This window comes from Gilbertella persicaria, assembly GCF_025201335.1.
Source record: "Gilbertella persicaria strain CBS 190.32 chromosome Unknown B0P05scaffold_8, whole genome shotgun sequence".
Lineage (NCBI taxonomy): Eukaryota > Fungi > Mucoromycota > Mucoromycetes > Mucorales > Choanephoraceae > Gilbertella > Gilbertella persicaria.
Window position 1 is genome coordinate 241,989 of NW_026251969.1, and position 24,833 is coordinate 266,821.

The following is a 24,833-nucleotide window of genomic DNA, read 5'->3' on the forward strand; positions in this document are numbered from 1 at the left end:
TTAGAAAAAAGAGAAAGTATATCAAATAGTTAAACAAAAAGTAAGCATTTAATATGATAAATTGTGTTGACTTACTTGGCTGCATTAGCAGAAAATACCGCGTATAAATGCTTCATAATCCAGACTAGTCCAAACGTATTAAAAATGTTGTTTTATAGTTCCATAACCCCTCAAATTTTCCCCTTCGCTTTGGAAGAAGAAGAAAAAATAAGATGCTTTAAAAAAAGATAAAAAGGGGCTCGTACAACAAATTTGACGTTTAAGCTATTGCTCTATAGCAATGAACTTCCTCTTTAACTTTTCTTAAAGCATCTTATTCCTTCGAATGTTCATTGTTTCCATGTTGACTCTGAGCCCCATTCATAGTTTGAGATTCAGAGTTACCAAGCACTATAGACATCAAATTTAGTCATGTAGTCTTTTGGATATTGGAGCCTTACATTCATGTATTTTCCTTGGTTTTCTTCTTTCGCTGCCATCAAGTTGTTGAGTATCGGTTTTGTTCTCAAACATACCGTCCACTGTCAATTGTTGTGTCTTTAAATATTCCACAGTACAGAGTAATTCTTCCAGCATCTACGAGTGATGTCGATTGAATGGCATGTTGTGTGATAATTTTTGCTTACCTTCTGTTGAGCGAGAACTGTCCTTTTTAGACAATGGACTTCATTCGATGTTTGATCTAGTTTTTGTTCAAGACTTCCTGCTGTACTTTTTAAATAACTTAATGCTTCCTGTTGACTTGATGAAGGAGGAGTTGCTAATCGAGGTGGTTTATAGATTGATTGAATCGACGTGTCAATGGGTCTATTGATCCCAACGGGTCTGTTCATGCCAGCGGGTGTATTCGTGTTAATGGGCGTAGCCATGCCAACGTGCGTAGCTATACCAACTGATGCATTCATACCAATGGGTACATTCATACCAACAAGAGCACTTGTACCGACGGGTGTATTCATATTCACATTTGTGTTCGCAAGTGTATTTGTACCTCTGGGTGGAGAATCCTCAATATAACTCAAACTAAAATGAGCTTCTTCAGGTGAAGATGCAGTGTCTTGCTCGGGGTCTGAACTACCGTTAGGCAACATCTCCATAGCCTTGGAATAACGTATTTGTGGAATCAATCGATTTCTAGGTGGTTTCCTTCTGATTTTATGTAGTGAATCAATGTTTGATTTGTTGAACCAAGGATGTTTAAAGTCCCAACGTTGAGCTTGGTTATCGACTTCACTTATTTCTTCATCGTTTGTTGCGTTGGCTTCATTATTATCGGTGATCTTGTGAAAATCGTACACTTTTTTGTTTAAAAAAAAGAGATAAGAAACTTTATGAAAAGAAATCAACTTACTGTTCAGTTGTCTGACAAAGCTAGACCAATTACAATGCTTAAAGTAGCGCGGAAGAACTACCCGAGAGAATTCTGTATTATTAAAGACGGTAAACTGATCACCATTGCCAGTCCAGGTAATCAGGTCTTTTGTACTTTCGTCATCTACCATACTGTATTCAATAAAAGTGTTTAGTGATGTGTCATAAGGGTTGAAGTTACTCACGTATATAATTTTGAAATAAAAGCTGCATTACGAGTAGGCGTCACTCTAAAGAACCGTTCTACAAATCCGTGTTTACTTTGAGGTTTTTTGCCAGACTGCACACTTTGTTTCCGATATGACATTTTCTTTTTTTCTTTTGCCAAAGAAATGAGCAAAAAGAAAAAGAAAAAGAAAAAAAAGAAAATATGCTATTAACTAAGTTGCTAAAAGAGAGAGAAAGAAAATGCATATTCTTTTGCGCAAAATTTGTACCTGCTCATACGGTTGTGACTGTAGTCAAACGAGAAGATTGATTGCTTGTCAACCTTTCTTTGTATAACTACGCGCTGGGTGCATGGCTAAGAAGGAAAATTTCGATTTCGGTTGAATTTACGTGTTTGTATTGTAGCGATCATGTTTCCCTTATATTAATGTCGATTATACAGCAAACATTGTTGTTTGTGTTTGTGAAGAATGATATTAGATGTACGGATTGTGGCTTTTGCACATAATCTTTATTTCAAAGAATGACGGAATTCATAAAGTTAAGGATTGACTTTTGCATATCATGCAGGGGAGTTTGAAAGCCTGTAAATCAAGGCAAACGAAACAGAACTAAGAAAAATATTACAAGGTCGATAGAACTTGATGGATCTCTTATATGAATATATTAAGCTATTTAAACTTTAATGGATACCAGGGAGAGAGTGTCGAATCGAAAACAATTTGGTCGGTTGAATCTATACAAACAAAAAATTATGTTTCATGAAACATTTTTTGTTGATAAAAAAAAAAAAAAAAAAAGAATAGCGTTAGAGCGCAATACACTTTACTAAAAAGAAAAAAAAAAAGACGTGATTGTTATTGATAAAATATTCTTTTTTAGCAAATGATAAAATGGTTCAAGCTGTCATTGACATGTAATGCATTGATGCAACATCTAAGAAATAGGATAATTGAAAAAGAGAAAACAAGTACCTTACTAACCAATGATGGTTGATTGATATACATTTACTTGATATAGTTTGTAAGTAATGGAGATGGCTAAAGCTAATGCACGTTTCATAATGACTTCCAAAAAGCTCTAAACCCCGTATCATTGATGAAGCACAAATATACCTTTTTGGGATTAACTGTGGCCTCAGAATGACGTAAAATAAGACACAGTAGCATAAATCCAGTATATAAAGAGAGGTTTTTTTTATGTTCTTTTATTACTTTTTTTTAATATTCAAACATGACACTTTATTATAGTATTGTATTTGCCATTTTGGCTGTTGAGGTAAATGTGGAGAAAATCATGCATGAAAACATATTGTATTTACCGAACTATAGATTTTTATATTCTTCTTGTTCTTGGTAAACAAATAAACACCTGCAGAAAAAGGAGATTTATACTGATCTTTTCATAAAACAGTTACCTATACCAACGCGTTGGCAAAAGCCTGTTTTCCGTTGGCTTGCTACTTCACCTATGGTAAAAAAAATCAAACTATCTGTTAACCTAAACTAATATTATGCTTAAGGTGGCCCATGCTCAATACGTAATGAGAATCGTGTTTGTGTAAGTATAGAGAAAAAGAGTGAGGAGGGGAGATGAGAATGCTGTTTGATTAAACACACGTCTTTAGGTTTATTTTTGTTTTATTCCTCGGTAAAAAAAAATTATTGCATCATGATGTGATGGCATATTAATTTGGTTATTTTAGATGCCGTCAATACACTTCGAGCATTCTATGATGTCGTAAGCGAAGAAGAGAACGGTATTCCTCCTGCTGGTAATACTGATTTTAGAGCACAAGTTGGTCAAGCTGCAAAGAAGTTTTATGCTCAACGTAACTTGTATCTTACTGGTTTCACTATCTTGTTATTACTGTAAGTGTAAGACATAGTTAAGTATCATGCTCATTAGTGGTATAGTATTCTCAACAAAATCAAGAATATGTCATTGGATTACATTCAATTGGAAGATCAATATATTCAATTAGAAGGATCTGTAAGTAAAACTTTTTGTGTATATGGTTTATTAACCAAAGAAAAGGTCTCCACTGATCCTGCTGTAAGAAAAGCTACAAGGGAAATGGATACTGAACCCATTGACACTAAGGTCACCAAGCTTGTCCCTGCTGAAAAACCAAAGCATGAAGATAAAAAGACCATTTAATTTTTGTAAATAAAACCTCTTAATGGATTGTTTTATTTATCCAAAGATATATCTGTTCCTTCAATAATCCCTTCTTCTTTATCTAAATCATATATATATGAATGCTCCATTCTTACAAAAATAGAAACTAACCTTCTTGTTCATACAACATGTATCCTTTCAGAGGAATGGATGCCAAGAAACCGAGGGCACCAACACAAGTAGCAATAATACAAAGTAACCGCATGGCATCATCGTAAGCCAAAACAACACCTTGGTATTGATCTTCAGGTAAAGCAAGCGCATAACTGATGCTTGAAACAATCTTTGTATACTCATAGTTACCATGTACATATTTCACAAAAAGACCAGGCATGATGGCATTCCATGCAGCATTAGCAATAGTTGTACCCACACTACCTGCAACAGAGGCACCTACTTCAAACAATGTGATGGCAATAGCAACATCTAGCAAGAGTGTGATTGATTTGAACATAGCAAAAAAGAGCGGGTTTATGCGTACCATTGGGTGGCACTGAGCCTTGGATGCCTACTAATAAAGGGTAATTGCAAAATGCACAAGCAACACCATACACCACTTGAGAAATCACAATAAACACATCAGGTGAATGAGAATTACGTGCTTTGATCATCAATCCAGGACCAAGGACAGCAGCAGACACACCAATCCAGACAAAAGGGCGCCATTGACGTGTTCTTTTCATCAGATAGCCAATTAATAAGGGTAAGCAAACATAAGTTACATTAAATCCTCTCTCTAGATAAGTGGCTGTTTGTGAAGTGACTCTACGTGTTACTTGTAAATAAGTCAAGAAATATTGAAAATCCATCATGTTGTTAATAATATAGACCAGAAAAATGGTCAAGACAGCCCAGATAGGGTTCTTGGATTCCCAATGATTCAATGGAATAATGGGTTTAGGTGCTAATTTCCATTCCCAAATCATAAACAAGACACATGCGATGCTACCTGCTACAATTAGACCCAGTGTTGTTGCTATAACAGAATTCAATATCCATCATCAACAGCACACGCAGGCTTACCTGATGTCCATCCTCCCCATTTGGTATAGAGATTTAAAGGCAAAAGAACAAGAAACATGGCAGTCATCAGAAGTACACTGCCAATCATATCAACTTGCTGCATTATCCATTGACATTGATGCCAAAAGGAGAGATGGGCTAATGGACTTTTTTTAACAGTAATAAGACCTGCTTTTTGAGCTTTGTACTGTGTATGCCACAAGATAAACATAAGTGGTGCACTTGTGATTGTCATGACAAGTGTAATATGTCCATAACCCCATCGCCATTGACCACTATCAATGATTTTCTGAGCAACAGCACTTGGTACAAACAAATTAATGATCGTAGGAAAGTTATACAAGGCTAGAAACATGGATCGATCGACAATATCTGTCATGTCTATCTATTTGGTTAGAAATATGGGTTTCTGTCTCTTTTTTTTTTCTTGCCTCCAATTAAAATGGGTCCCAAGATATAAGTGCCTGAAAAACCAAAAGCATAAACAACTTGACCTCCCTAACCATGATTTGTTATTTTATACACATCTATGCAAGCATCTCTTTCTTACAATCAAGGTATTATAATCATGAGCACAAGCCATAATAACAAAAGAAAGAACAAAAAACACAATGGAGATAGTAAAGGCTTGAGCACGACCAGTCATATCCGAAAGCTTCGAATACATAGGTTGAAGCGCAGTTTGTAAGATGGATAAGACGGTTGTAAGGACACCCGATATATTGTTAGATTGGAAAACACTTGTGACAGTAGGTGTCAAGGCAACCACAAGACTCTTCTCCCATGTTGTCCCCCACGACACAAGTAATAAACTATTCCTAAGTCAATCTAAAGAGACCAAAAGTGATTTACCCTATTAACATAACCCTATGTTCTGTCCTTGTCATAACAGATTTTGAGGCTTGAGCAATCGTAGCTCCCTTTGATAGTTGCATTAAATGGATAAAAAAGGAGAAATTGTTCAAAAAAAAAAATTCCTGCTTTATATATAGCTTGATATCAAAGGTTACACGTCAATAACAAAGTTCTTTACTGATAACTCTGTAGTAAAAGTGATTCCGAATAAAGCAACAAACAAATAAGATGATTGGTTATTTTGTAAAGTAGATAAGAAGATGAAGATGATAAAAAAAAAGAACACATCGTTTATATCTGATTTAAGTAAAAAAAAAAAAAAAAAAAAAAAAAAAAAAAAAAAAAAAAAGACTACATAATCAGATAACAGATCTGTATAATAAATAAGTAATAAAAGAGAGAGAGAGAAAGACTAATTACAAAACCAATTAAGCATATCTGCTTTCACATATAATACATGGTATTCTTTCTAAAGTAAAATAAACTTCTTGTATTCTTTATCGTATACTGAGTTTAAAGCCTTTAGTGTGCCTTATTCTACAGCCCTTTCTCTTTTTTTTCCTTGACTATGAATAATCCAAAGAAAAACAGTAGGACTATTTTACCTCTACATATCGACACTACCTCTTTTACCAATGTACAGACACAAAATAACTTTTTAAAAAGACTCAACAAGAGACAACTACCTATATTCATCTTGTCGACCATCTTATTCTTTAGTTTAGTTTTAAACATCATTCAGCACAATCACCATGTGATGCCTATCAATACACTCGATCCTTTACCGCCTGTTCCTTTAACAGATGATCATCATGCTATTATTGTTGCTGGACATGCCATCTATGTTGGACCCAATCAGTTGGCGGATATTAGGCAGGATGAAAATTGGATATTAGAACCTTATCAACAAGGTGGACAGGTCAATACGTTTATTCAGCATATACAAAAGGGCATAGATATATTGAGACAAGATCCTAAATCTGTCTTGATCTTTTCAGGGTAAATACCATAGAAAACCGATATATATTTCTTAGTGATACTTTCTAGTGGTGAAACGCGTCCTCATGCAGGACCTCGATCTGAAGCATTTGCTTATTGGCATATTGCTCAACTCTTATTGGATGAGGATGAAGAGGATCAGGATTTACGTGGACGTATGATTACAGAAGAATATGCCCGAGATTCGCATGAGAATCTATTGTTTTCTATATGTCGTTTTTCTGAAATGACGGGTAATTATCCTACTAAAATCACAGTGGTAGGATTTGAATTCAAACGACATCGATTTGAGAACATTCATCGAATGGCTATTGGCTATCCTTCTCAACAGTAAGTTAGATGTGTGTTGATTTGTATTTAATTATTCTAGATTTCAATATGTGGGTATTGATCCACCAGAACAAGATCCTTCTCGAGAGAAAGGTGAATTAGTCAATTCTGTCCAGCCATTTGAAAAGGATTTATATGGTTGTCATGGTTCACTTAGACAAAAGAAAATGTATCGAAATCCTTATAGAAGAAGGTAAGTTTCAATCCATATTGATTTTATGCCAACATAAGAATAGACATGCTTATGCAACTTCATGTCCTATCTTGGCACCTCTTTTAAACTATTGTCCTTCAAACAATGCTGTTTATTCTGGTCTTTTACCTTGGAACTCATAATAGAAGATATCCCCCTCCCCTCTTTATTTTTGTTAGACTTACACTTTATTAAAAAAAAACATACAGTTTCGGAATATCTTTTTTTTTTTTTTTTTTGTATTTTCTCACTTGTTTATCATATTATGGGAGCAGCTCTTAGTTGTGTTGCATTACCTGCTTTATCAACAGTAGGTACTTGGGTGACAGGCTGCTTTTCAGCAGCAGCTTGTTCATTAGCGTTTAAAAGGTAGACAAGAATAAACAAGACAACAATGACTTATGACTCCATAGTTGTAATTGTAACAACTCCATTGCAACTCGTATCGGTTATGCTGTAAGTAATTCATGTTGCTTGAAAATCACTCACATTGCTTGTAGATTATATTCTTATTCAACTCGATTGCAAGTAGATTGGACCTAAAGAAAGAAAAACTAACGCAATCATAGCTTGCTTGGCTCATGTTATCCAACTGGGCTATAAAAAAACTAGAACACTTGACACTGGACTACATGAAATTTGACTGTGCAGAAGGCAGTTGTTATGGTGTAATTGGTGCAAGTATTTCTATTATTCTCAAAAGAGATGTTATTGATCCTATATAGGTTCACCGAGTTTCTTTTGCTCTTGTCTTATTTCATGCTATTTTGGGTTGTTTATTAATAGGTGTGCATGATAGTCGACAAAAGAGAGCAGCTATTCAGAATGGTTGGTGGGGACCTAAAATCTTGGCATGGATTCTCTTGCTTGTGATTTCGTTCTTTATCCCTAGTGGCTTCTTTATGGTCTGGGGTAATTACTTTGCCTTGTTTGGTGCTGCTGTCTTTATTTTGTTTGGTCTGGTCTTACTGGTGGATTTTGCTCATAGTTGGACCGAACGGTGTATTGAGAACTATGAAATGTATGATTCAACACTGTGGCGTAATATTCTGATGATAGGCACCCTGTTGATGTTTGCAGGTGCTGTCACACTCACAGGTATCATGTATGGTTTCTTTGCAACCAACGGGTGTTCTCTCAACCAGTTCTTTGTGACATTGAACTTGATCTTGTGTGTGTTTGTGACCTTGTTGTGTATTTCGCCTCGTATTCAAGAAGGCAATTCTCGCTCTGGACTCTCACAGGCCTCTATTGTGGTGATCTATTGTACTTATCTTGTCTTGTCTGCTGTGGCTAATGAACCCAATGACAAAGAATGTAACCCTCTACGCAAATCCATGGGCCCCCAAACGACATCAATTGTATTGGGTGCTATCTTTACTTTCTTGGCTGTTGCCTATTCCACCAGTCGTGCTGCTACTCAAGACGGTGCTTTTATCAGTAGCAAGTCTTCAGGTAGGCCAAGACTATCCAACTATGAGCCATTGGATACGTCGAGTGCTGTTCCATTAATGCCCAATCAAGTAGAAGCAGGTGCTAAGCGTATGAGTGCTCAAGGAAATGCACGGGAGCATTTGATTGCTGCTGTAGAAGCTGGGTAAGTGTGTGTGTGTGTGTGTGTATTTATGCTGACATGATCATTAAGTGCTTTACCTCGGTCTGTCTTGTATGAAGATGATGATGACGATGATGAGGATATGGGTTTAGTTGATGACAAAGATGATGAAAGATTTGGTTCAGTCTATAATTATTCCTTCTTTCATTTTGTATTTGCAATTGCAGCCATGTATGTGTCTATGGTGTTGACAAATTGGTAAAGTAACCATACTCTACAATGCTATTATTTATACTAGGCATAGGAATACAATTCAATTCAATAACGAAGGAGGACATGATGGTGGTGATCTTGTAAGAATTGGTCAGAGTTATACTGCTGTTTGGGTCAAAATTGTGTCTGGTTGGATTTGCCATCTTATCTATATTTGGTCTTTAGTTGCACCTGTGTTGATGCCTGATCGTTTTGAAGTAAGATGATAGGACTATGTCTATAGTGTATTTATTTATTTTCTTTAGAATTATTAAGCCTTGTTGTGTATATCAAAATAAAGTATTTAAGGGAGGCAAAAGTGTTTGTCTTACCATTTATGATGTCAATTCTTATCCATGCGCTTGTTTAAAATGTTCTACAAATTGCCTAATTTATCTCCAATTACTATGTTTTGACTACACTCAAACCGGATTACCCTCCCCCCTTTTTTTTTCTTTATATATTGCTCCTAAATCATGACTCCTTAAATACCACAATCATATTTTTTCTCTTTCTCTCTTTTTCTTTTTCTTTATTAGTATGCCAAAACAAGCTATTGCAGAAGCCAAACTTCGCAAATTACTAGAACTGAATGAAAAATTAAAAGAACAGCTTGAAATTTCACGTATTCCAGTATCAGAAGCAAGTCGATCGTAAGTCTTATCTTTTGTCTGCCTAAATTAACATTCACAGCATGATTGAATATTGTCAATCCACACAAGATTTTATGGTCCCTTCTGTCTGGGGAAATCGAAGTCCTGATCCATTTGCAGAACCAACAGCTGGATGTGGTTGTATTGTCATGTAAAAATAAATGCCCTTTTATTATTATTATTATTATTCACGAGTCAAAGGTTCAGGATGCTTGGGATCATATTCTTTAGGCAAGTTCAAGCCTACACGATTAGCTGAGAGTTCAATCTTCTTTTTCTGTTCGAGTACAATGGCAGAGTAGATCTCACGCAATTCCTGACAATGTTAGACATGGTCCATCAATTTGCAATTACCTTGTGTTTTCTAGAACTTGTTAAAAAAGTCAAAACATTTTCTGCATTGTTATTCAAAGCAGCAATCTTGGTGGGATCTGTCACATGTTGATTTTTACGATAAATCGACTTGAGTTCATTAGCAAAGACAGGATTGTTGGCCTTTTTAGTATACTATTCAGGTAGATCAATACAGACACGATCGAATAATGATCTCTACTTTACTTGAGTATTGAATTCTCTTAAAAGATTGCGATATACTTGTAAGCTTCTAGACATAATTTTCAACAAGGGGGAAAACAAGGACAAACATAAACCCAGCCTGAAATCCCTACACACAGGAACCACACTCAATGCAACAAAAAGAAGAAAAAAACGAGTCATAAAATGAGAAGCGGTAAATTAAATCAGTTATTGGCATGAGCAAGTCATTTTGCATAATCTCCTTTAAAGTACATTTATTGATGATTTGCTTTTTTTAATTTCAGTAAATGGCTTCGTTTTGTAAATAGAGGTTTAGGGGCAAATTGTCGGTTACCAAAACGATGTAATAAAGTCGGTTCCTTTGGCTTAAGTTTCTTGGGTTCGCTTAGGGGCTCACTGGTAGATTGAGTTTGATCCAAGCTTCTTTTTCTAGGATTCTCTATAACAACATTAGTGATAGACTGTAATTTCTTGAGCTGTGAAGAAGACGAGATAGAAGGATGTGGTGATAATGTTCTTGCTGGTAAAGAAGATCTGGATTTAAGTGCTGTAGACATGGGAGGAAGTGCTTTTGTCTTTTTATTAGGTGCAGGCAGAGAGACATAGCGTCGTTTCATGCCTGTTGTGACAATAGTTACTTTTTTAGATTTCTTCTCGACTGAAGGTATAGGTATGTCTTGTCTTAATTCTAAATTGGTATCAGGTACTTTTAATGCTTGAACAGTGGATTCTTTTGTTTGTTCTTGATCTTTCTTCTCTAGCTGTTCTTTATTCTCTAGCTGTTCTTTATTTTCGGGTTGAGCTTTATTCTCGGGTTGAGCTTTATTCTCGGGTTGAGCTTTATTTTCGGATTGCTCTTTCTTTTCGAGCTGGTCCCTCTTCTTTGGCTGTTCTTTCAAAGTGGAACTAGATAGCTTTCGTGCCATGAGTGGTACACTTGATCTGGATCGCACCAAGACAGGTCGTTTTGTTTCCTTTGTTTTCTTATGTCCAGGAAGTGAACTGGAAGAAGATGATTTACGTGGCACAGGCGATACATCCAAATGCTTTCGTTCAATTTCAGATAAACTCTCTTTAAACTGATTTGATTGTTCAGGCAACTGTTCAGCATAAGCAGCATAACAAGCACGAATAGCGAGTCTCACTTGAGCACTGGAATCAACAGAAGCCACACGAATTGATTTCTCAATATCGACTTGAAATTTGATTAAATGATCTACAGAATTGACTTGGATCAAGACCAACAGACATTCACAAAGACAGGCACGTAAATGCGTATTGTTTTTATGTTTGTCTTTGTTAGTGAGGTACTCAGTAAAGAGTGGAATGCATTTAGGTAGTTTAGAGGCTTGAATAATTTCTTTGTAGTCGTTCAGGACACGTGTTGTATGGACTTTGTTCGTGCTACCGAATTGTTTGATAATGGCTTGTACAAAAGTTGGATTTAACTTGGTGGCAAAACTTGATTTCATGGCTTGTGCGGTTATCTTTAAGAGTTCTGAAGCAGCTGCTGATAAAATAGTACGAGGAGAAGCAAGCTACAGAGTATAAGTAAATAATAATAATAATAATAATAATAAAGCTTACTGATTGAATAATGGGTAACTTGAGATCCTTTATTGATTGTTCAAATGTAGCATAGTGGTGTATATTGTCTTGTGTGATCCATTGACTTAGGTTGTTTAAAGCATGCTTAAATTGTTCCCAAGTCTCTTCAGATTCTTTCTTTTTAAACAGATCTGTGATGCGTTTTATTTCTTTTTCAAACTGGATTTCAGATGTGATCTATTTTTTGTTTTATAAGATGGCTTGATCAATACTTAACTTACGTGTATTGTCTTTTTAGGGTAAACAGGAAGAGGCATCGTAAAGGGATCTATAGATAAATAGAATAATGGTATAAAGAAAAGAAAAAAAAAAGGAGATAATTTTCTAAAGAAACAGAACAGGTACACAACCCAATAAAAAAAAATTGTACGTCACATACTATAAAGAAGTATACCAACTTGTTGTCAAGTCTACCATCAACAGTTTCCTTTTTTTGCCTAAATTTTGGTTTCCATAACAACTTTGTTATTATTTTTTGTGTTGCCTAAAATAACATTCTTGATATCGTTTATTTAATTTCTCTTTCTTTATCATGAATAGTTTTTCAAATATCAACTTTCAAATCCCTGAATTATGGGAAGTCAGAGTACGTATAACATGTAAGAAAATAGGAAACTCATGTTGATTAGGATGTCATCAATAAAGTGTATGCAGATGTCCATAGAATGTATAAACACTCACTGTTTCATCTAGAAAGAATGTTGTTCTAAACTATACAGAAATGGAAGCCAAGGTCCATGAGGCCACCAACAATGAAGCCTGGGGTGCTTCAAGTACATTGATGCAAGAGATTGCACAAGGCACTTTTAACTAGTATGTATGATGCTATGCTCTATGGTTTGTTCACTCACAATCATAGTCAATACTTTAATGAAATCATGCCTACTATCTATAAGCGATTCACAGAGAAAGAGGCTAGACAATGGCGACAAATATATAAAGTAATGTATCCTTCATCTTTTGCTTTGTATTGACATCTGGTTAGTCTCTTGTCCTTTTGGAATATCTTGTCAAGAACGGTTCTGAACGTGTTGTGGATGATGCTCGATCCCACATTTCCATGATCAAGATGATGAAGAACTTTCATTATGTTGATGAAAAAGGAAAAGACCAAGGTATCAATGGTAAGTGAGCTGTGTATTTAGTGATGGCTATTCACCTTGACTAGTACGTAACCGTGCTAAGGAACTGGCTGAGTTGTTGAATGATGTGGACATGATCAAGGCGGAGCGCAAAAAGGCTAAAAAGAACCGCAACAAGTATACAGGTGTTGGTTCAGATGGAGGCATGATGTATTCATCATCTTCTAGTATGGGAGGACGCTATGAAGGATTTGGCAGTGGATCTTATGATGATTCTGATCGTTATGACGAAGACAGATCCAATCGTTATGATACTTATGATGAGCCTAATCATTATAATGATACTGAATCTAGTCCTGTTCAAGAAGAAAAGCAACCCAAGACAGCCAAAGAGTTAAACTTGTTTGATTTTGATGAACCTGTTACTCATACAAAATCGAACCATGATGATGATTGGGGAGATTTTGCTGCTGGAGATGATAACTTGGATGATTTTGATGATTTCCAAAGTGCACCTCCTGCCGCTAATACTACTACTACTACTACTACTGTTGCTAGTACTACAAAGGTACCCAAGAAGTCCAATGATATCTTTGATCTTTTAGGAGACGAAGATACTTTTACATCCACTCCTCAACAACAAAACCTTGTTCTTTCTCAAGGGTTTTCTTTTGATACACTTCAACAACAACAACCTCAACAACAACAACCTCAACAACAACCTCAACAACAACAACAACAACAACAACAACAACCTCAACAACAACAACAAACACCTATGAATGGCATCTGGTCTCAAGCATCAAATCTCATTAGCTTAGATTCATTAGGTTCAACACAACCTAAACCCACTCAACCTACACAAGGTCCTTCCATGAATGCACTAAAACAAAACGCCAATTGGGACAACTGGAATTCTGCACCCAAGAAACCAACCGCTAATAGTTTAGATGACTTGTTATTTTAAATAAAAAGGGCTTCGCTGTTTAAAACACATCTCATGCGCATTTCTTCTTTGTTATGGTAGACTATTCACAAATATTTCAAGCAACATATTCAGGTGTACCTGTTTATGAAATGATATGTAAAGGTGTTGCTGTCATGCGTAGAAAGTCAGACTCGTATCTGAATGCGACTCAGATTCTTAAAGTGGCTGATTTTGATAAACCTCAACGGACACGTATTTTGGAAAGAGAAGTCCAGATTGGTCAACATGAGAAAGTACAGGGTGGTTATGGCAAATACCAAGGTAAGACGGAATGATGCTGGCCATACACTCACACGTAGCATAGGCACTTGGGTTCCTTATGAACGAGGAAAAGCACTGGCTGAACTCTATGGTGTAGATAAAGTATTAGCGCCCATCTTGGAATTTGTCAAGGGCGATCAAAGTCCTCCATTGGCACCTAAACATGCCACAGCAGCCACAGCAAAACCACGTAAACCACGAGAGACGCGTGTCAGGAAGCGCGTGAAGCCTTTAGAAGATGAATTTACATCGGATATCGAGACCCATGCATCGACAGATGATGTGCCTGCCAAACGTCCTCGTACACGACCTTCTGGTCTAAGAGAGAAACCACCCAAATCAAGAAAATCAGAATTATTATCTGAAGATGAACATGTCTCTGAAAAGCTATTCGCACAAGAGGAACAACAACAACAACAACAACAAGAAGAAGAAGACAACGACATGGAAGAAGAGGAAGAGGAAGAAGAAGAAGAAATGAGAAAAGATCATCTTGAACCAGATTCTGAAAAGACATTTGCTCAACGATTATTGAACTATTTCATGTCTGAAAAGACAAGCATTCCAGCCTTAATTGCTCGACCACCTAAAGACATGGATATCAATGTGATTATTGATGATGAAGGCCATACCAGTCTTCATTGGGCTGCTGCCATGGCACGTATTAAAGCAGTCAAACTCTTGATTGAAAATGGAGCTGATATCTATCGTGTGAATTACAAGGGACAGACAGCCTTAATGCGGTCTGTGTTGTTTACGAATAACTTTGACTTGAAGACGTTTGATAGTCTGCTTGATTTATTGCGTACCACTATTTTCAATATCGATAAACGAGACCAGACTGTATTTCATCATACGGCAGCCATGTCAGACTGGAAAGGCAAGATTTATGCTTCAAGGTATTATATGGAATGTCTGATCAACAAACTCAAGCATAATCAGTCTGAATTGATTTCAATCCTAAATGTTCAAGATACCCATGGTGATACAGCCTTGACGATTGCTGCCAAGATTGGCAATCGAAGGTTAATCAAACTCTTGATTGATGCTGGTGCAAGTACAGAGATTGTGAATGAAGAAGGCATGACTCCCCGAGATTATTATACAGACATGGAGAAATCAGTCGTAACTCGCCCTACACCTCCTATCCCATCCTCCTCACCGAGTGAAGACACAGGCAGTATGATGAATGAATCAGACACACGCGAAGTATTACGTGCGCGTGTGGAAGCCATGTTTAAGAATGTGACGCATGATACTCCCTCAATCTCTAAAGTGTTTGATGACTTTGCAGAGAGTTATGAGCGCGATTTAGTCAACAGAGAAAAGCAGTTGGATAAGAAGCGTGTCGAACTTGATTTACATATGAAACGACTTGAAGAAACACGGCGAGTGATGGACACCATTCAGTCTACAGAAGCACAGACATTGATTGAACAGATAGAACAACACAATACAGGCTTAGAACACAAGTATCGACACTGGCTCAAGTTTCTTCAAAAGCATCAATTGATGGCATTCTATCAGGACCATTCTATTCCCTCACCTTCTTGTTCTATGCAAGAATTAAAGCTCTTTTCAGACCAACTGGAGCAATTAAAAGCAGCCAGGAAACAAAAGACAGAGCGATTGATTGAGTTACAGTGTCGTGTGCCACCCAAGAAATACCAAGAATATAAACGATTGATTTCTACTTGTTGTAATGTAGCTTATGAAAACGTCGATTTAATGCTGGGGCCACTTTTAGCTTCATTTGAACAAGAACAACAGACGATGTCACCTATTGAATAAATTTTTATCTTTCTTTTTTCTTTCATGACTCATTTAACAGGAAGTCAAGACTTACTTTCTTATTTTAACCTGATACCCATCTACAATAAAGTAGTCAAAGCCAATCAAGGCATCGAACTGGATCCTTCACTTGCTAAATACATTTCAGATCTACCTGGTACATGACATAAAACACAATTTACTTATCACCAACCTCTTTATAGGTCGATTGGATATTGATTATGATGGTTATCTGTTCAACTTATTACGTGATCCTCAAGCAGTCGAATCAGGTCCTTCCATCAAGACATTAGATGCAGAAACACTCAGAGACGCGTTTTCATTAAAAGAAGGACCTATTCCAGGTGTAATGTCGTGTTGCGAATAACATCATGGACTTATCGTATTTTGTTTAGTTTGATGCTTCTGTATTAGGCACAGATGATAATTCAGTAGGCACTCATACCATGGATCCTACTATCACAGGTAGACACAGATTCATTAAGGTTGGTCTAGACCTCTGATTTCCATCTTAGATATCGATTATAATGGAGAAAGAAAACACAAGAAAAAGGTATAAAGTACAATAACTACTTTTTGGTCTTGACACATAGCATTAGAAAAAGAAGAGAAAGCATGACCATGACCATGATGAAGACCGTCATGGGGATCATAAAAAGAAAAAGAAAAAGAAGAGGGTAAAATCTTACGTTTATGTTATGCTATTCACACTCTGGATGTAGGACAAGGAAAAAAGAGAAGAGAATGAGTCTTTTATTTGAGTCTATAAATAAATAAAAGTAGTCTATAAAAAAATGGTATCTTGTTTGTTTATGCAGTAATGGAAGGCACACGGGCATCAGGTAATGGAGCCACAACAGCATTTCGACGTCGAAGGGCAAATACAGGTAAATGAATAGATTCACCATCATCCAAAGTCATGATAGCATTTGCACTTGGTTTTTGTTGAACCCATTCAGCAATACAAGCAGCAGATAATAACTGAAGTACTTGTTCATCTGTCTTGATAGAAAAGCGATGACTGTAATAAGCGTTGGAAGAATTCATATGTGTAAAATAAAAAGAAAAAAAAAAGAAAGAAAGAAAAAGGGAAAAAGGGGAAAGGATGATTTATATACTCTTTTTTTTTGTGTCACATGGTATATCGGCCACGTTTTTTTTTTTATTATTCTTATTTATTTTATATGTCTCCTTTTTCTTCTGTTTAGATCGCACGTTTTTCATTTTTCCTCCTTAAATATAACAAAAAAAAAAAAAAAAGAATTAGGTCATTTGATTCCCTTTTTTTTTTTTTTTTGTGATCTAACTTTGTTTAGGTCTAAACCAATGAGATATCCTAATTTTTATTTTATTTTCTCCTTCTTTTTCTCTGATTTTTTTTTTATTTATTTTAAGATGCCAAAAAGACGCCAAAATGAAAAAAAGGAGACCAGCAAGAAACAAAAGATATTTCCTGATCCACTCCATCATTTGTTACAAGTGTTTAAACAACTCAATGTGTTCTGTACCTTTTGTCAGGCTCATTTGACAACTGTCATCACATTTGAAAATTTACAGAAAAGTATGCCTCATTTGACATTGGATGATTTAATAGGCATTCATGTGATCATGCCTCATTTTGTGCATGTTCATACCAGTGACCACGGTGCATTTGAAATCGAATTTGGTCAACCATGGATAGACACAACACGATCTCGCATCAAATTACAGACATGGATTGAACAACAAAACACACTGTTTATTCAAGCACTCACAGCATTTGTGGATGATTGTGAAAAGAAGCAATTGAATATCACAGAGCATATTCAGGCTCAAATAGATCAACAGAGACCTAAAGAAGAAAACAAGATCCAACAGACGTTACGCCAAGTAGTGACAGGTTTCAAATCATGTCATTTCTATGACAACCAGCTAGAAAACTCAGATCATCAGATGTCATTACCCAATAAGGAAGCATCGTATGACACAGTCACATTGTCTCCTCAAGTACAAGATGTATTGGATCAACAAGGCATACATCTCTATACACACCAAGCAGAAGCCATTCGCGCTGTATTGGATGGTCATCACGTGATTGTATCCACCCAGACAGCCAGTGGCAAATCTTTCATTTACCAATTACCTGTCCTTGAACGACTGATCCAAGACCCTGCATCCACAGCCCTGTTTTTATTCCCTACAAAAGCATTAGCACAAGATCAAATGCGTGCCTTGATTCAGATGCTTTCTTATACTGCCTTGGATGTGATGGTATCTACATTTGATGGTGATACTGAACATCAACAGCGTACTCATATCAGAAGACATGCCAGTGTTGTCTTTACTAACCCTGATATGCTTCATCATGCTATTTTACCCTATCATTCATTATGGCATCATTTTCTTGTGCATTTGAAATATATTGTGGTGGATGGTAAGTCAATCCCTTGAATGGACAGTCCACTTATGATAAGAATTACATGTGTATCATGATGTGTTTGGTACACATATGGCATGGATCATGCGTCGTTTAAGGAGACTCTGTAGTCAATTAGGGAATCATCAGGTTCAGTTTATCTGTTGTAGTGCTACTTTGGCTGAACCAGAAAAGGTAAATGGCTATCGGATGGACCAGGATTGATTTGATTAGCATATGAAAGCAGTCTTTGGCTTAGATCATGTCTGTCTGGTTGATTCAGATGGTGCACCCCACGGTCAAAAAGAATGGATCGTATGGAATCCAAGCCAAAAGAGTGCTATTCAAGAGGGAGCCAATATACTTGAATACTTGATAGAACATCAGATGAGGACCATTGCATTCTGTAAAGTAAGGAAATCATGCGAGTTATTGACAAAGCAAGTCAAGGACAATTTGATCAAAAAGCAAAGGCATGACTTGGTAGACAAAATTACAAGTTACCGTGGAGGCTATTTACCAGAACAGAGAAGAAGGATTGAACAACGCATGTTTGATGGTGAATTATTAGGGATTATTGCTACCAATGCACTTGAATTGGGTATTGATATTGGGACATTAGGTAAGAATAGAGGCAAGATGATGATGATGATGGTATAGAGCAAAGGAATCATCATACTGAATCTATAGATGCTGTGGTGATGATTGGTGTACCTTGGTCCATGTCTTCTTTGGTAATGTCTTGTCAAAAGTATTAGATTCTCATCACGTGATGTAGTGGCAACAATCAGGCAGAGCAGGCAGAAGAAATGCAGATTCACTCTCCCTTGTGATTTGCGATCAACATCCATTCGACCAATATTATGCAGTAAAGTAGCATTTAGGTAGAAGCAAATCGACTGAAACCCCTTTATTTTAGAAGCATCCACGTGACTTATTTACAAAAAAACCCGATACATTGATGCTTGATCTAGAGAATGTTATGCTGCTTGAGAGTCATGTTCAATGTGCAGCAGAAGAAGCACCCATTCATGCTATCCATGATCAATTCTATTTTGGATCTCAGCTTCCTTTACTTTGTCAGTCTTATTTGACTCCCATTGGTGATGAACGCTATCGTCCTGATCCTCGCTTTCGTCCTTATCCTTCTCAGTTTGTCAGTATTCGTGGTACAGTTCATGAGGAAGACTTGTTTTTCGTGGTTGACATGACCAACCATCGACGTAGCCTACTTGAACAAATCGAATTACGCCGTGTTGCTTTTGAACTATATGAAGGAGCCATTTTTATTCATCAAGGAAAGTCATTTCTTGTAGAAGAATGTAACTTGAATAAGAAATATGCTTGTGTTCACCTTGTTCAAGCGGATTGGACAACACAACAAAGACATCATACTCAAATAGACATTCTCCATACTATATCATCCAAGCCAATAGGATCCACAAAATACCTTGTTTGTTTTGGTAGAGTCAAAGGTAAATCCTGTAAACACAACATACGCTTATACGAGTTAGTCTCGACTGTGGTGTATGGTTATTATCGATTGGATAAAAGAAGCCGTATCATAGACACACATGAAGTGTATATGGATCCTATTGTGATTGAATCTGAAGGTGTATGGGTAGATATTCCTTCTTTCGTCATAGACACTCTGATCTCTTTCGACATTGATCCTAAAGCAGCCATTCATGCAGCAGGTAAAACTACTACATGATGGTTTCTGTTTCACTGATCTTCTTTTGTAGGCCATGCTTTATTACTTCAGTTCAAAGGTGTAAAGATGGAATGCAAACATACACAGCGTATCATGCTGTATGACACATCCAGTAATACAGTAACAAGACAAGTGTATGGTTCTTTGGATAGTTTGATAAACAAGAGTATTCAGTCCATACAAGGCTGTGATTGTCAAGATGGATGTCTTCATTGTAAGTCTGTTTAAACAGTGTTTGATTAATCAATCCTCTTTTTAGGTGTTTCATTCTGTTCAGAACAAAACCCTGTAGGTCATAAACAAGGCGCTTTGATTGTCTTGAATGGAATTCACCGAGTCATCAAATAAAACCCTACTTTATGTTATGCTTTATAAACCCATCCATAGCACCACCACCACCACCACTACTGCTACTTTTTTCTTTCTTTTCTTTGTTATCACAATGGAATTTACTGATATTGTTCAAGATGTTCTGCCTATTCAACCCTTTTTGACAGATTGGCATGTTCGTGCGACATGGATTGCCTTTATGACACTGTGGGTCTTTTGGGGTCTTACTTGGTTTGTTCGTAATGCTTTTGGTGGTGATTCATCTACTCATGCACATAACGTACAATCCAATACACATCAAATAAGTCATGATCCTGCTTTAAACAGTACTGCCGATCCAGAAACTGCTGCTACTGCTAATACTACTACAGATCATAAAAAGGGATTCTTGCCTGCTCCTGCTTGGTCTGTCAAGGTCTTTAATCGTTTAAACCGTGCTCATGATATGCTAAGAGACTTGGTGATTATGTTATTGTCTGTCTTGACACTCAACTCTTTTGCCCGTGCTTCTACCCGTGCTGTCATGATTATTGCTTGGCTGTTTGTTGCCTTTGCCTTTGTTTATTTTGTGCTTGAAGTGTCTGTTGAACATCGTTATCTTCGATTGTTGTATTCGCTTACCTTTTATGCACTTGGATTGGCCATTGTTGGTCTTGCTTATGCTCAAGGATTTTATTAATTTTTTTTTTTTTTAAATAATAATAAACTCTTTTTTTTTTTAAAAAAAAAAACCATGTCAAACTGGTCTATAGATTACGCATCACTTCAAACGTTGAATAGGTAAAAAAAAACACGCTTTTGTTTTCTCTATTGACCTTGGTTAGTTCTAAAGTATCTGATCCTGTTGGATTTGAACCATCTGCTTTAAAGAAATATACAAAAAATGAGGTAAAAAAAATAAAATAAAATAAAGGCAGAGTATGATGCATGTATTCATCATAATAGAAATCACAACGTCCATTGAGCCCACACGATAAAGATGATCAACAAGTAGCTCTTAAAGTCAAAGTAAGAAAAGACATGTGGTTTATGTATAGGCTGATGATAAACATAGCGAGCATGGGATGTGGCTATGGGACCTGCTAAAAGTATACCTATGAATGCCATCATGATCTACATGTCAGGTACTAGTCTTCAAATCTTTACTGTTATGGTCACTGTCATGCTTTTCTTTAACCCTATCAAAGCTATGATGACGGTACAACAAAGTAAGTCCATATCCACAGATGCATTGGTTGACATCATCCATAGCCTTTAGTCGTTTTGAAACCACAGGCGAAGCACGCTCAAAACCTGGTGCTGATTTACTTTTACCCAAACTGACATTTATTGGTCTTCACTTTGTTACTATCTTATTGGGTGTCTATAAGGTCAATGCCATGGGATTATTGCCTAATACCACTTCAGATTGGCTTGCATTTATTCCACCCAAAGACATGGTTGAATTTACACCTTAAATGAAAGAAAATCCTTTTTTTTTATTATTTTTTTTTATTTACAAAAGAGAGAAAGGGTGATGTCTAGTTTTATGATTCTTCTGTTGTTGTTTGATTTGATTCTGTTAAATTTGTAGACCATGCAAGTTCAAGAGATCCTTTTGGATAGTTAGGACCAAGAGACATGGCCTTTTCAGCTTCAAAACGTTGGCTGTATTGAACATCAGCTTCGTTTTCTTTTTGTTCAAATAGAGTCACATGACCAAATTGCTAGAATGATAAAGGGATCAATACAATGATGCTTTTGTTAACATGACTTACCTCAAAATGTTGACGCAATTCTGTCTCGGTAGATGCTTCAGGAATACTTGTGATATGAATCTTGGTAGGTCTGTTATCCAATGTCATTCTTGTCATACCACCTCGCATACGAGGCCAACTTCCTCTTCCTCTACCGTAATATCCTCCACGACCACCACGGAAACCACCCGCTGTATGAATACCAAGATGAGCAGCCTCTGCTTCTAAACGAGCCAGTTTCTTTTTGAGATCTTCTGTTGTTTCAGCAGGCGCTTCCTTAGCATCTTGTTCAGCATGAGCAGCTGCTTGTTTAGAAATATCAATGTCGCTTTGAATCTTTTTGAGTGCTTTCAGAAGTTCGGCTTTTTCAGCAGTAGACATGTTGGCACTGTCTGTTAGTTTGGCTAATAATCGCTTTTGTTCATCAATCTGTTGTTGTAATTGAGTTTCGCGTTTCTTTTGGAGTTCTAAAATATGCTTCATGTGTTCTTGATGTTTCTTTTGCTTTTCTTCTCGAGCAGCAGCAATTTCAGCAGCACGTTTGGCCACAAGTTCTGGATCAGGTTCAGTGATGGCCGGTGTTGTCTTGGGAGGCGCCGTGGGTGTGGTGGCAGGCAACTCAGCACCATGTGTGTCTTCTTTAGACCAATATACTTTCACAAATCGATTGTCGAAAATAACATCAGGAGAGCTATAGGCCTTTTCAGCTTCTGCGCGTGTGCTGTATTGAATGATGGCTTTTTGAGCTTGAGGCTGTACACTGATGTTGGTGATCGTACCAAACTTGGCAAAGTAGTCATTGACAGTAGAGATCTGACAGTTTTCCACAGGGATCTTTTCAACTACCAGTGTGGTGTTTTGTGGGTTTTTGTTTTGATGAAGATGGCGTTGATAACCACCGCGACCCACACCACCACTGCCGCCTCGACCACGTCCACGATGAACCATGCCACCATGGACGTCATGGCCGGGAACATAGTTCATGTCATGACCAGGGACAAGACCAGAACGTTCAGGATCATAGGCATCTGACATACCAAAGAAAGGAGGTTTGGGACGACCCATCGCGACAGACGCATTGGCAAAAGGAACATTAGGGAAAGGTGGGACACCTCCCTCATCCACAATGATGCGATCCATACCATGGTCATAAGGACATAAATCACCTCGCATACAGAATCCCTTTTCTATAGATCGTAAGCATATGTGAGATGACTTCCTCCATCATTGATCTCGCACTTACCGTTATAATCTCTGCATTGAGGTCGAGTTTGTCCACGGCCTCCGGTGGTAGGACGTCCTCCACGCACCGTTCGATGGTTAGGTCCTCGGCGTGCATCATAAGAAGGTGAGTTGTAGCCAGACACGGGTATACTGTTTGGACTAGCACCTGAGCCACGTTGATATTTGGTATGATGATGACTGCCATTATGCTCATAATCGTCCGAACGGCGTTTATAGCTACGTTCATGTTCTTCATCTCGAGAATCAGATCGTTGGCGTCTATGTTTAAAGTTACGGTCACCGTCATCTTCCTCATCAGAATAGTCGCCTCTGAAACGTTCTTCGCCTGATTTCTTTGTGCTGTTGTTTATCTTGGCAAACAAACGGTCAATAAAAGGAATGGTTTCTAAAGACTGGTGTTATCCACACACGCGCGTTTTTTGAAGTGTAGGAACTTACGGTCATCAAAGAATTCGTTCAGTTGGCTTTGAAGATTGGCCTTGAGTGCGTCATTTCTTTCTTCGTTTCCTATAAGGGCAATAATGTACTGTGCTAACACTGCAGGATCGGCATCACAACTTTTAAAAAAAGCACACACACACACACACACGTCAGTCGATATGGGTTTTGATTGTTTCTCAACTTACAGCGAAGCCACTTCCTTGCTAACAAAGTCTTCCAAATCTGCAGGTAACTGATTATTTGCCATTACTTGTGTTGTTGTGCCAAAGCAAAGCAAAGCAAAAAAAAAAAGAAAGAAATTTTTTAACCCACACTATTTCATAGTAGCTTTAAAAAAAATTGAAACGTCATTGTGACTTTGTTTTCAACAAAGCACAGTGTTGGTTCAGCATGATAAGGGAGCGTTTCGATGTCATTCCATTGGTGCTGTGAATATAGAGGGTGATATGCTTCATGTAGGTCCCAAAGGCTACCTTTCATGTGCTAGATAAAGTGAAAGCTAGTTTTCTTATTATGTTGGCGTTACTGCAAGAAAAAAAGGGGCAATTCTTCTTTCTTTGAATATAGGCGGATCAAGTGTCTTTATGATAAGGGATTTAACAAGACATTACTTACTCAGGTAACAGAGACATTGGGTAAATCAATGCTTCAATAATGAAAAAGACTACTCTCAGCCTTTTTGTTAGGCATATTGAGGTATCAAAAAGCCTGTTCACACCCGTATAAATGCTCAAAATACCTACAAACCATGCCTGTTAACATCCATTGTGCCTTTGGGGTTGATTTGGACCGAAAAAAAGGCGACATGTAAAAAAATGGTCATTTTGACTTCAAATCCAAAGGGTACTATTCATCATAATCTTTATTTTGACAACTCTGGGTCTTCTTTTTGACACTACAAGACAAATAATAGAGCTATCGACAAGCTTAAATACTCAAAATGTGCGTCGGAGGCTATAGTTTTTTTTTTGGTGAATGTGTTTGTTTAACAGTTGTACTACAGAACTGATGAGATATGGGCAAGAAACCCTATGGGTATTTTTGCCTATTTGCTCAATATTTTAGCAGCAAAGTTGCTGTGCTCTTTATATCAGCAGATTTAAGATAAAAAGATTTACAACTTTT

At 37.1% G+C, this 24,833-nt stretch overlaps 16 protein-coding genes across 16 annotated transcripts; 10 read left to right on the plus strand and 6 right to left on the minus strand.

The window, feature by feature from the left end:
• Positions 1–313: 313 nt before the first annotated feature.
• B0P05DRAFT_584647 (HSF-type DNA-binding-domain-containing protein) lies at positions 314–1,502 on the minus strand (the record flags this gene model as incomplete). Its single annotated transcript, XM_051582373.1, has 4 exons — positions 314–390; positions 441–576; positions 627–1,297; positions 1,352–1,502. The coding sequence occupies 4 exons, from the start codon at positions 1,500–1,502 to the stop codon at positions 314–316; spliced, it is 1,035 nt and encodes a 344-aa protein (XP_051437553.1).
• Positions 1,503–2,730: 1,228 nt separating this feature from the next.
• On the plus strand, positions 2,731–3,713 carry B0P05DRAFT_530775 (B-cell receptor-associated protein 31-like-domain-containing protein). The gene is made up of 8 exons (XM_051576896.1): positions 2,731–2,817; positions 2,871–2,894; positions 2,953–3,012; positions 3,062–3,099; positions 3,167–3,189; positions 3,245–3,410; positions 3,456–3,531; positions 3,577–3,713. The coding sequence occupies exons 1-8, from the start codon at positions 2,773–2,775 to the stop codon at positions 3,697–3,699; spliced, it is 555 nt and encodes a 184-aa protein (XP_051437554.1). The 5' UTR covers positions 2,731–2,772; the 3' UTR covers positions 3,700–3,713.
• Positions 3,714–5,889, minus strand: B0P05DRAFT_505485 (major facilitator superfamily domain-containing protein). The gene is made up of 7 exons (XM_051575515.1): positions 5,596–5,889; positions 5,294–5,555; positions 5,175–5,241; positions 4,744–5,124; positions 4,202–4,696; positions 3,832–4,146; positions 3,714–3,781 (listed from the first exon to the last, which is right to left on the minus strand). The coding sequence occupies exons 1-7, from the start codon at positions 5,676–5,678 to the stop codon at positions 3,732–3,734; spliced, it is 1,653 nt and encodes a 550-aa protein (XP_051437555.1). The 5' UTR covers positions 5,679–5,889; the 3' UTR covers positions 3,714–3,731.
• Positions 5,890–6,029: 140 nt separating this feature from the next.
• B0P05DRAFT_530786 (uncharacterized protein) lies at positions 6,030–7,359 on the plus strand. Its single transcript, XM_051576897.1, has 4 exons — positions 6,030–6,597; positions 6,646–6,927; positions 6,968–7,120; positions 7,164–7,359. The coding sequence occupies exons 1-4, from the start codon at positions 6,167–6,169 to the stop codon at positions 7,261–7,263; spliced, it is 966 nt and encodes a 321-aa protein (XP_051437556.1). The 5' UTR covers positions 6,030–6,166; the 3' UTR covers positions 7,264–7,359.
• B0P05DRAFT_530795 (serine incorporator/TMS membrane protein) lies at positions 7,350–9,370 on the plus strand. Its single transcript, XM_051576898.1, has 8 exons — positions 7,350–7,489; positions 7,534–7,576; positions 7,621–7,644; positions 7,690–7,797; positions 7,846–8,717; positions 8,766–8,933; positions 8,980–9,145; positions 9,194–9,370. Exons 1-8 carry the CDS (start codon positions 7,386–7,388, stop codon positions 9,200–9,202), a joined length of 1,494 nt encoding a protein of 497 aa, XP_051437557.1. The 5' UTR covers positions 7,350–7,385; the 3' UTR covers positions 9,203–9,370.
• Positions 9,371–9,399: 29 nt separating this feature from the next.
• Positions 9,400–9,767, plus strand: B0P05DRAFT_530807 (G-protein gamma-like domain-containing protein). Its single transcript, XM_051576899.1, has 2 exons — positions 9,400–9,580; positions 9,621–9,767. The coding sequence occupies exons 1-2, from the start codon at positions 9,468–9,470 to the stop codon at positions 9,733–9,735; spliced, it is 228 nt and encodes a 75-aa protein (XP_051437558.1). The 5' UTR covers positions 9,400–9,467; the 3' UTR covers positions 9,736–9,767.
• On the minus strand, positions 9,765–10,192 carry B0P05DRAFT_584653 (uncharacterized protein; the record flags this gene model as incomplete). Its single annotated transcript, XM_051582374.1, has 3 exons — positions 9,765–9,896; positions 9,935–10,087; positions 10,139–10,192. The coding sequence occupies 3 exons, from the start codon at positions 10,190–10,192 to the stop codon at positions 9,765–9,767; spliced, it is 339 nt and encodes a 112-aa protein (XP_051437559.1).
• Positions 10,193–10,371: 179 nt separating this feature from the next.
• B0P05DRAFT_584654 (clasp N terminal-domain-containing protein) lies at positions 10,372–11,982 on the minus strand (the record flags this gene model as incomplete). Its single annotated transcript, XM_051582375.1, has 3 exons — positions 10,372–11,655; positions 11,705–11,902; positions 11,947–11,982. The coding sequence occupies 3 exons, from the start codon at positions 11,980–11,982 to the stop codon at positions 10,372–10,374; spliced, it is 1,518 nt and encodes a 505-aa protein (XP_051437560.1).
• Positions 11,983–12,089: 107 nt separating this feature from the next.
• On the plus strand, positions 12,090–13,801 carry B0P05DRAFT_530816 (uncharacterized protein). Its single transcript, XM_051576900.1, has 6 exons — positions 12,090–12,311; positions 12,355–12,538; positions 12,585–12,666; positions 12,711–12,849; positions 12,894–13,505; positions 13,566–13,801. The coding sequence occupies exons 2-6, from the start codon at positions 12,447–12,449 to the stop codon at positions 13,772–13,774; spliced, it is 1,134 nt and encodes a 377-aa protein (XP_051437561.1). The 5' UTR covers positions 12,090–12,311; positions 12,355–12,446; the 3' UTR covers positions 13,775–13,801.
• Positions 13,802–13,817: 16 nt separating this feature from the next.
• Positions 13,818–15,868, plus strand: B0P05DRAFT_505496 (uncharacterized protein). The gene is made up of 2 exons (XM_051575516.1): positions 13,818–14,056; positions 14,100–15,868. The coding sequence occupies exons 1-2, from the start codon at positions 13,828–13,830 to the stop codon at positions 15,845–15,847; spliced, it is 1,977 nt and encodes a 658-aa protein (XP_051437562.1). The 5' UTR covers positions 13,818–13,827; the 3' UTR covers positions 15,848–15,868.
• Positions 15,869–16,596, plus strand: B0P05DRAFT_530818 (uncharacterized protein; the record flags this gene model as incomplete). Its single annotated transcript, XM_051576901.1, has 5 exons — positions 15,869–16,004; positions 16,051–16,312; positions 16,363–16,400; positions 16,447–16,524; positions 16,570–16,596. 2 exons carry the CDS (start codon positions 15,872–15,874, stop codon positions 16,212–16,214), a joined length of 297 nt encoding a protein of 98 aa, XP_051437563.1. The 3' UTR covers positions 16,215–16,312; positions 16,363–16,400; positions 16,447–16,524; positions 16,570–16,596.
• B0P05DRAFT_530819 (uncharacterized protein) lies at positions 16,597–16,978 on the minus strand. Its single transcript, XM_051576902.1, has one exon. The coding sequence runs from the start codon at positions 16,892–16,894 to the stop codon at positions 16,658–16,660; it is 237 nt and encodes a 78-aa protein (XP_051437564.1). The 5' UTR covers positions 16,895–16,978; the 3' UTR covers positions 16,597–16,657.
• Positions 16,979–17,175: 197 nt separating this feature from the next.
• On the plus strand, positions 17,176–19,956 carry B0P05DRAFT_505499 (P-loop containing nucleoside triphosphate hydrolase protein; the record flags this gene model as incomplete). Its single annotated transcript, XM_051575517.1, has 7 exons — positions 17,176–18,260; positions 18,301–18,437; positions 18,477–18,864; positions 18,933–18,976; positions 19,021–19,110; positions 19,162–19,717; positions 19,757–19,956. The coding sequence occupies exons 1-7, from the start codon at positions 17,243–17,245 to the stop codon at positions 19,954–19,956; spliced, it is 2,433 nt and encodes an 810-aa protein (XP_051437565.1). The 5' UTR covers positions 17,176–17,242.
• Positions 19,957–20,398: 442 nt separating this feature from the next.
• B0P05DRAFT_464825 (uncharacterized protein) lies at positions 20,399–20,965 on the plus strand (the record flags this gene model as incomplete). Its single annotated transcript, XM_051574234.1, has 1 exon — positions 20,399–20,965. The coding sequence occupies one exon, from the start codon at positions 20,399–20,401 to the stop codon at positions 20,963–20,965; it is 567 nt and encodes a 188-aa protein (XP_051437566.1).
• Positions 20,966–20,967: 2 nt separating this feature from the next.
• B0P05DRAFT_530833 (DUF1077-domain-containing protein) lies at positions 20,968–21,757 on the plus strand. Its single transcript, XM_051576903.1, has 5 exons — positions 20,968–21,066; positions 21,111–21,174; positions 21,232–21,294; positions 21,341–21,494; positions 21,538–21,757. Exons 1-5 carry the CDS (start codon positions 21,020–21,022, stop codon positions 21,741–21,743), a joined length of 534 nt encoding a protein of 177 aa, XP_051437567.1. The 5' UTR covers positions 20,968–21,019; the 3' UTR covers positions 21,744–21,757.
• On the minus strand, positions 21,758–24,020 carry B0P05DRAFT_530835 (uncharacterized protein). Its single transcript, XM_051576904.1, has 5 exons — positions 23,894–24,020; positions 23,706–23,824; positions 23,266–23,652; positions 22,044–23,209; positions 21,758–21,992 (listed from the first exon to the last, which is right to left on the minus strand). Exons 1-5 carry the CDS (start codon positions 23,953–23,955, stop codon positions 21,813–21,815), a joined length of 1,914 nt encoding a protein of 637 aa, XP_051437568.1. The 5' UTR covers positions 23,956–24,020; the 3' UTR covers positions 21,758–21,812.
• Between the last annotated feature and the right edge of the window lie 813 nt (positions 24,021–24,833).

Coding starts and splice junctions, on each gene's coding strand:
- B0P05DRAFT_530775 (XM_051576896.1), top strand. CDS start 2,773: ATGACACTTTATTATAGTATTGTATTTGCCATTTTGGCTGTTGAG. Junction 3,190..3,244: donor TATTTTTGTTTTATTCCTCG/GTAAAAAAAAAT, acceptor TGGTTATTTTAG/ATGCCGTCAATACACTTCGA. Junction 3,411..3,455: donor TTCACTATCTTGTTATTACT/GTAAGTGTAAGA, acceptor TTAGTGGTATAG/TATTCTCAACAAAATCAAGA.
- B0P05DRAFT_505485 (XM_051575515.1), bottom strand. CDS start 5,678: ATGCAACTATCAAAGGGAGCTACGATTGCTCAAGCCTCAAAATCTGTT. Junction 5,125..5,174: donor GGGACCCATTTTAATTGGAG/GCAAGAAAAAAA, acceptor CCAAATAGATAG/ACATGACAGATATTGTCGAT. Junction 4,697..4,743: donor ATGGGGAGGATGGACATCAG/GTAAGCCTGCGT, acceptor ATTCTGTTATAG/CAACAACACTGGGTCTAATT.
- B0P05DRAFT_530786 (XM_051576897.1), top strand. CDS start 6,167: ATGAATAATCCAAAGAAAAACAGTAGGACTATTTTACCTCTACATATC. Junction 6,598..6,645: donor TCTGTCTTGATCTTTTCAGG/GTAAATACCATA, acceptor GATACTTTCTAG/TGGTGAAACGCGTCCTCATG. Junction 6,928..6,967: donor ATTGGCTATCCTTCTCAACA/GTAAGTTAGATG, acceptor TAATTATTCTAG/ATTTCAATATGTGGGTATTG.
- B0P05DRAFT_530795 (XM_051576898.1), top strand. CDS start 7,386: ATGGGAGCAGCTCTTAGTTGTGTTGCATTACCTGCTTTATCAACAGTA. Junction 7,577..7,620: donor CAACTCGTATCGGTTATGCT/GTAAGTAATTCA, acceptor CATTGCTTGTAG/ATTATATTCTTATTCAACTC. Junction 8,934..8,979: donor TCTATGGTGTTGACAAATTG/GTAAAGTAACCA, acceptor TACTAGGCATAG/GAATACAATTCAATTCAATA.
- B0P05DRAFT_530807 (XM_051576899.1), top strand. CDS start 9,468: ATGCCAAAACAAGCTATTGCAGAAGCCAAACTTCGCAAATTACTAGAA. Junction 9,581..9,620: donor GTATCAGAAGCAAGTCGATC/GTAAGTCTTATC, acceptor TAACATTCACAG/CATGATTGAATATTGTCAAT.
- B0P05DRAFT_530816 (XM_051576900.1), top strand. CDS start 12,447: ATGGAAGCCAAGGTCCATGAGGCCACCAACAATGAAGCCTGGGGTGCT. Junction 12,667..12,710: donor AATGGCGACAAATATATAAA/GTAATGTATCCT, acceptor ACATCTGGTTAG/TCTCTTGTCCTTTTGGAATA. Junction 13,506..13,565: donor ACTTCAACAACAACAACCTC/AACAACAACAAC, acceptor AACAACAACCTC/AACAACAACAACAAACACCT.
- B0P05DRAFT_505496 (XM_051575516.1), top strand. CDS start 13,828: ATGGTAGACTATTCACAAATATTTCAAGCAACATATTCAGGTGTACCT. Junction 14,057..14,099: donor TGGTTATGGCAAATACCAAG/GTAAGACGGAAT, acceptor CACGTAGCATAG/GCACTTGGGTTCCTTATGAA.
- B0P05DRAFT_530819 (XM_051576902.1), bottom strand. CDS start 16,894: ATGAATTCTTCCAACGCTTATTACAGTCATCGCTTTTCTATCAAGACA.
- B0P05DRAFT_530833 (XM_051576903.1), top strand. CDS start 21,020: ATGTCAAACTGGTCTATAGATTACGCATCACTTCAAACGTTGAATAG. Junction 21,175..21,231: donor AGAAATATACAAAAAATGAG/GTAAAAAAAATA, acceptor TCATCATAATAG/AAATCACAACGTCCATTGAG. Junction 21,495..21,537: donor TATGATGACGGTACAACAAA/GTAAGTCCATAT, acceptor CATCATCCATAG/CCTTTAGTCGTTTTGAAACC.
- B0P05DRAFT_530835 (XM_051576904.1), bottom strand. CDS start 23,955: ATGGCAAATAATCAGTTACCTGCAGATTTGGAAGACTTTGTTAGCAAG. Junction 23,653..23,705: donor GAACGAATTCTTTGATGACC/GTAAGTTCCTAC, acceptor ACCAGTCTTTAG/AAACCATTCCTTTTATTGAC. Junction 23,210..23,265: donor TCAATGCAGAGATTATAACG/GTAAGTGCGAGA, acceptor TACGATCTATAG/AAAAGGGATTCTGTATGCGA.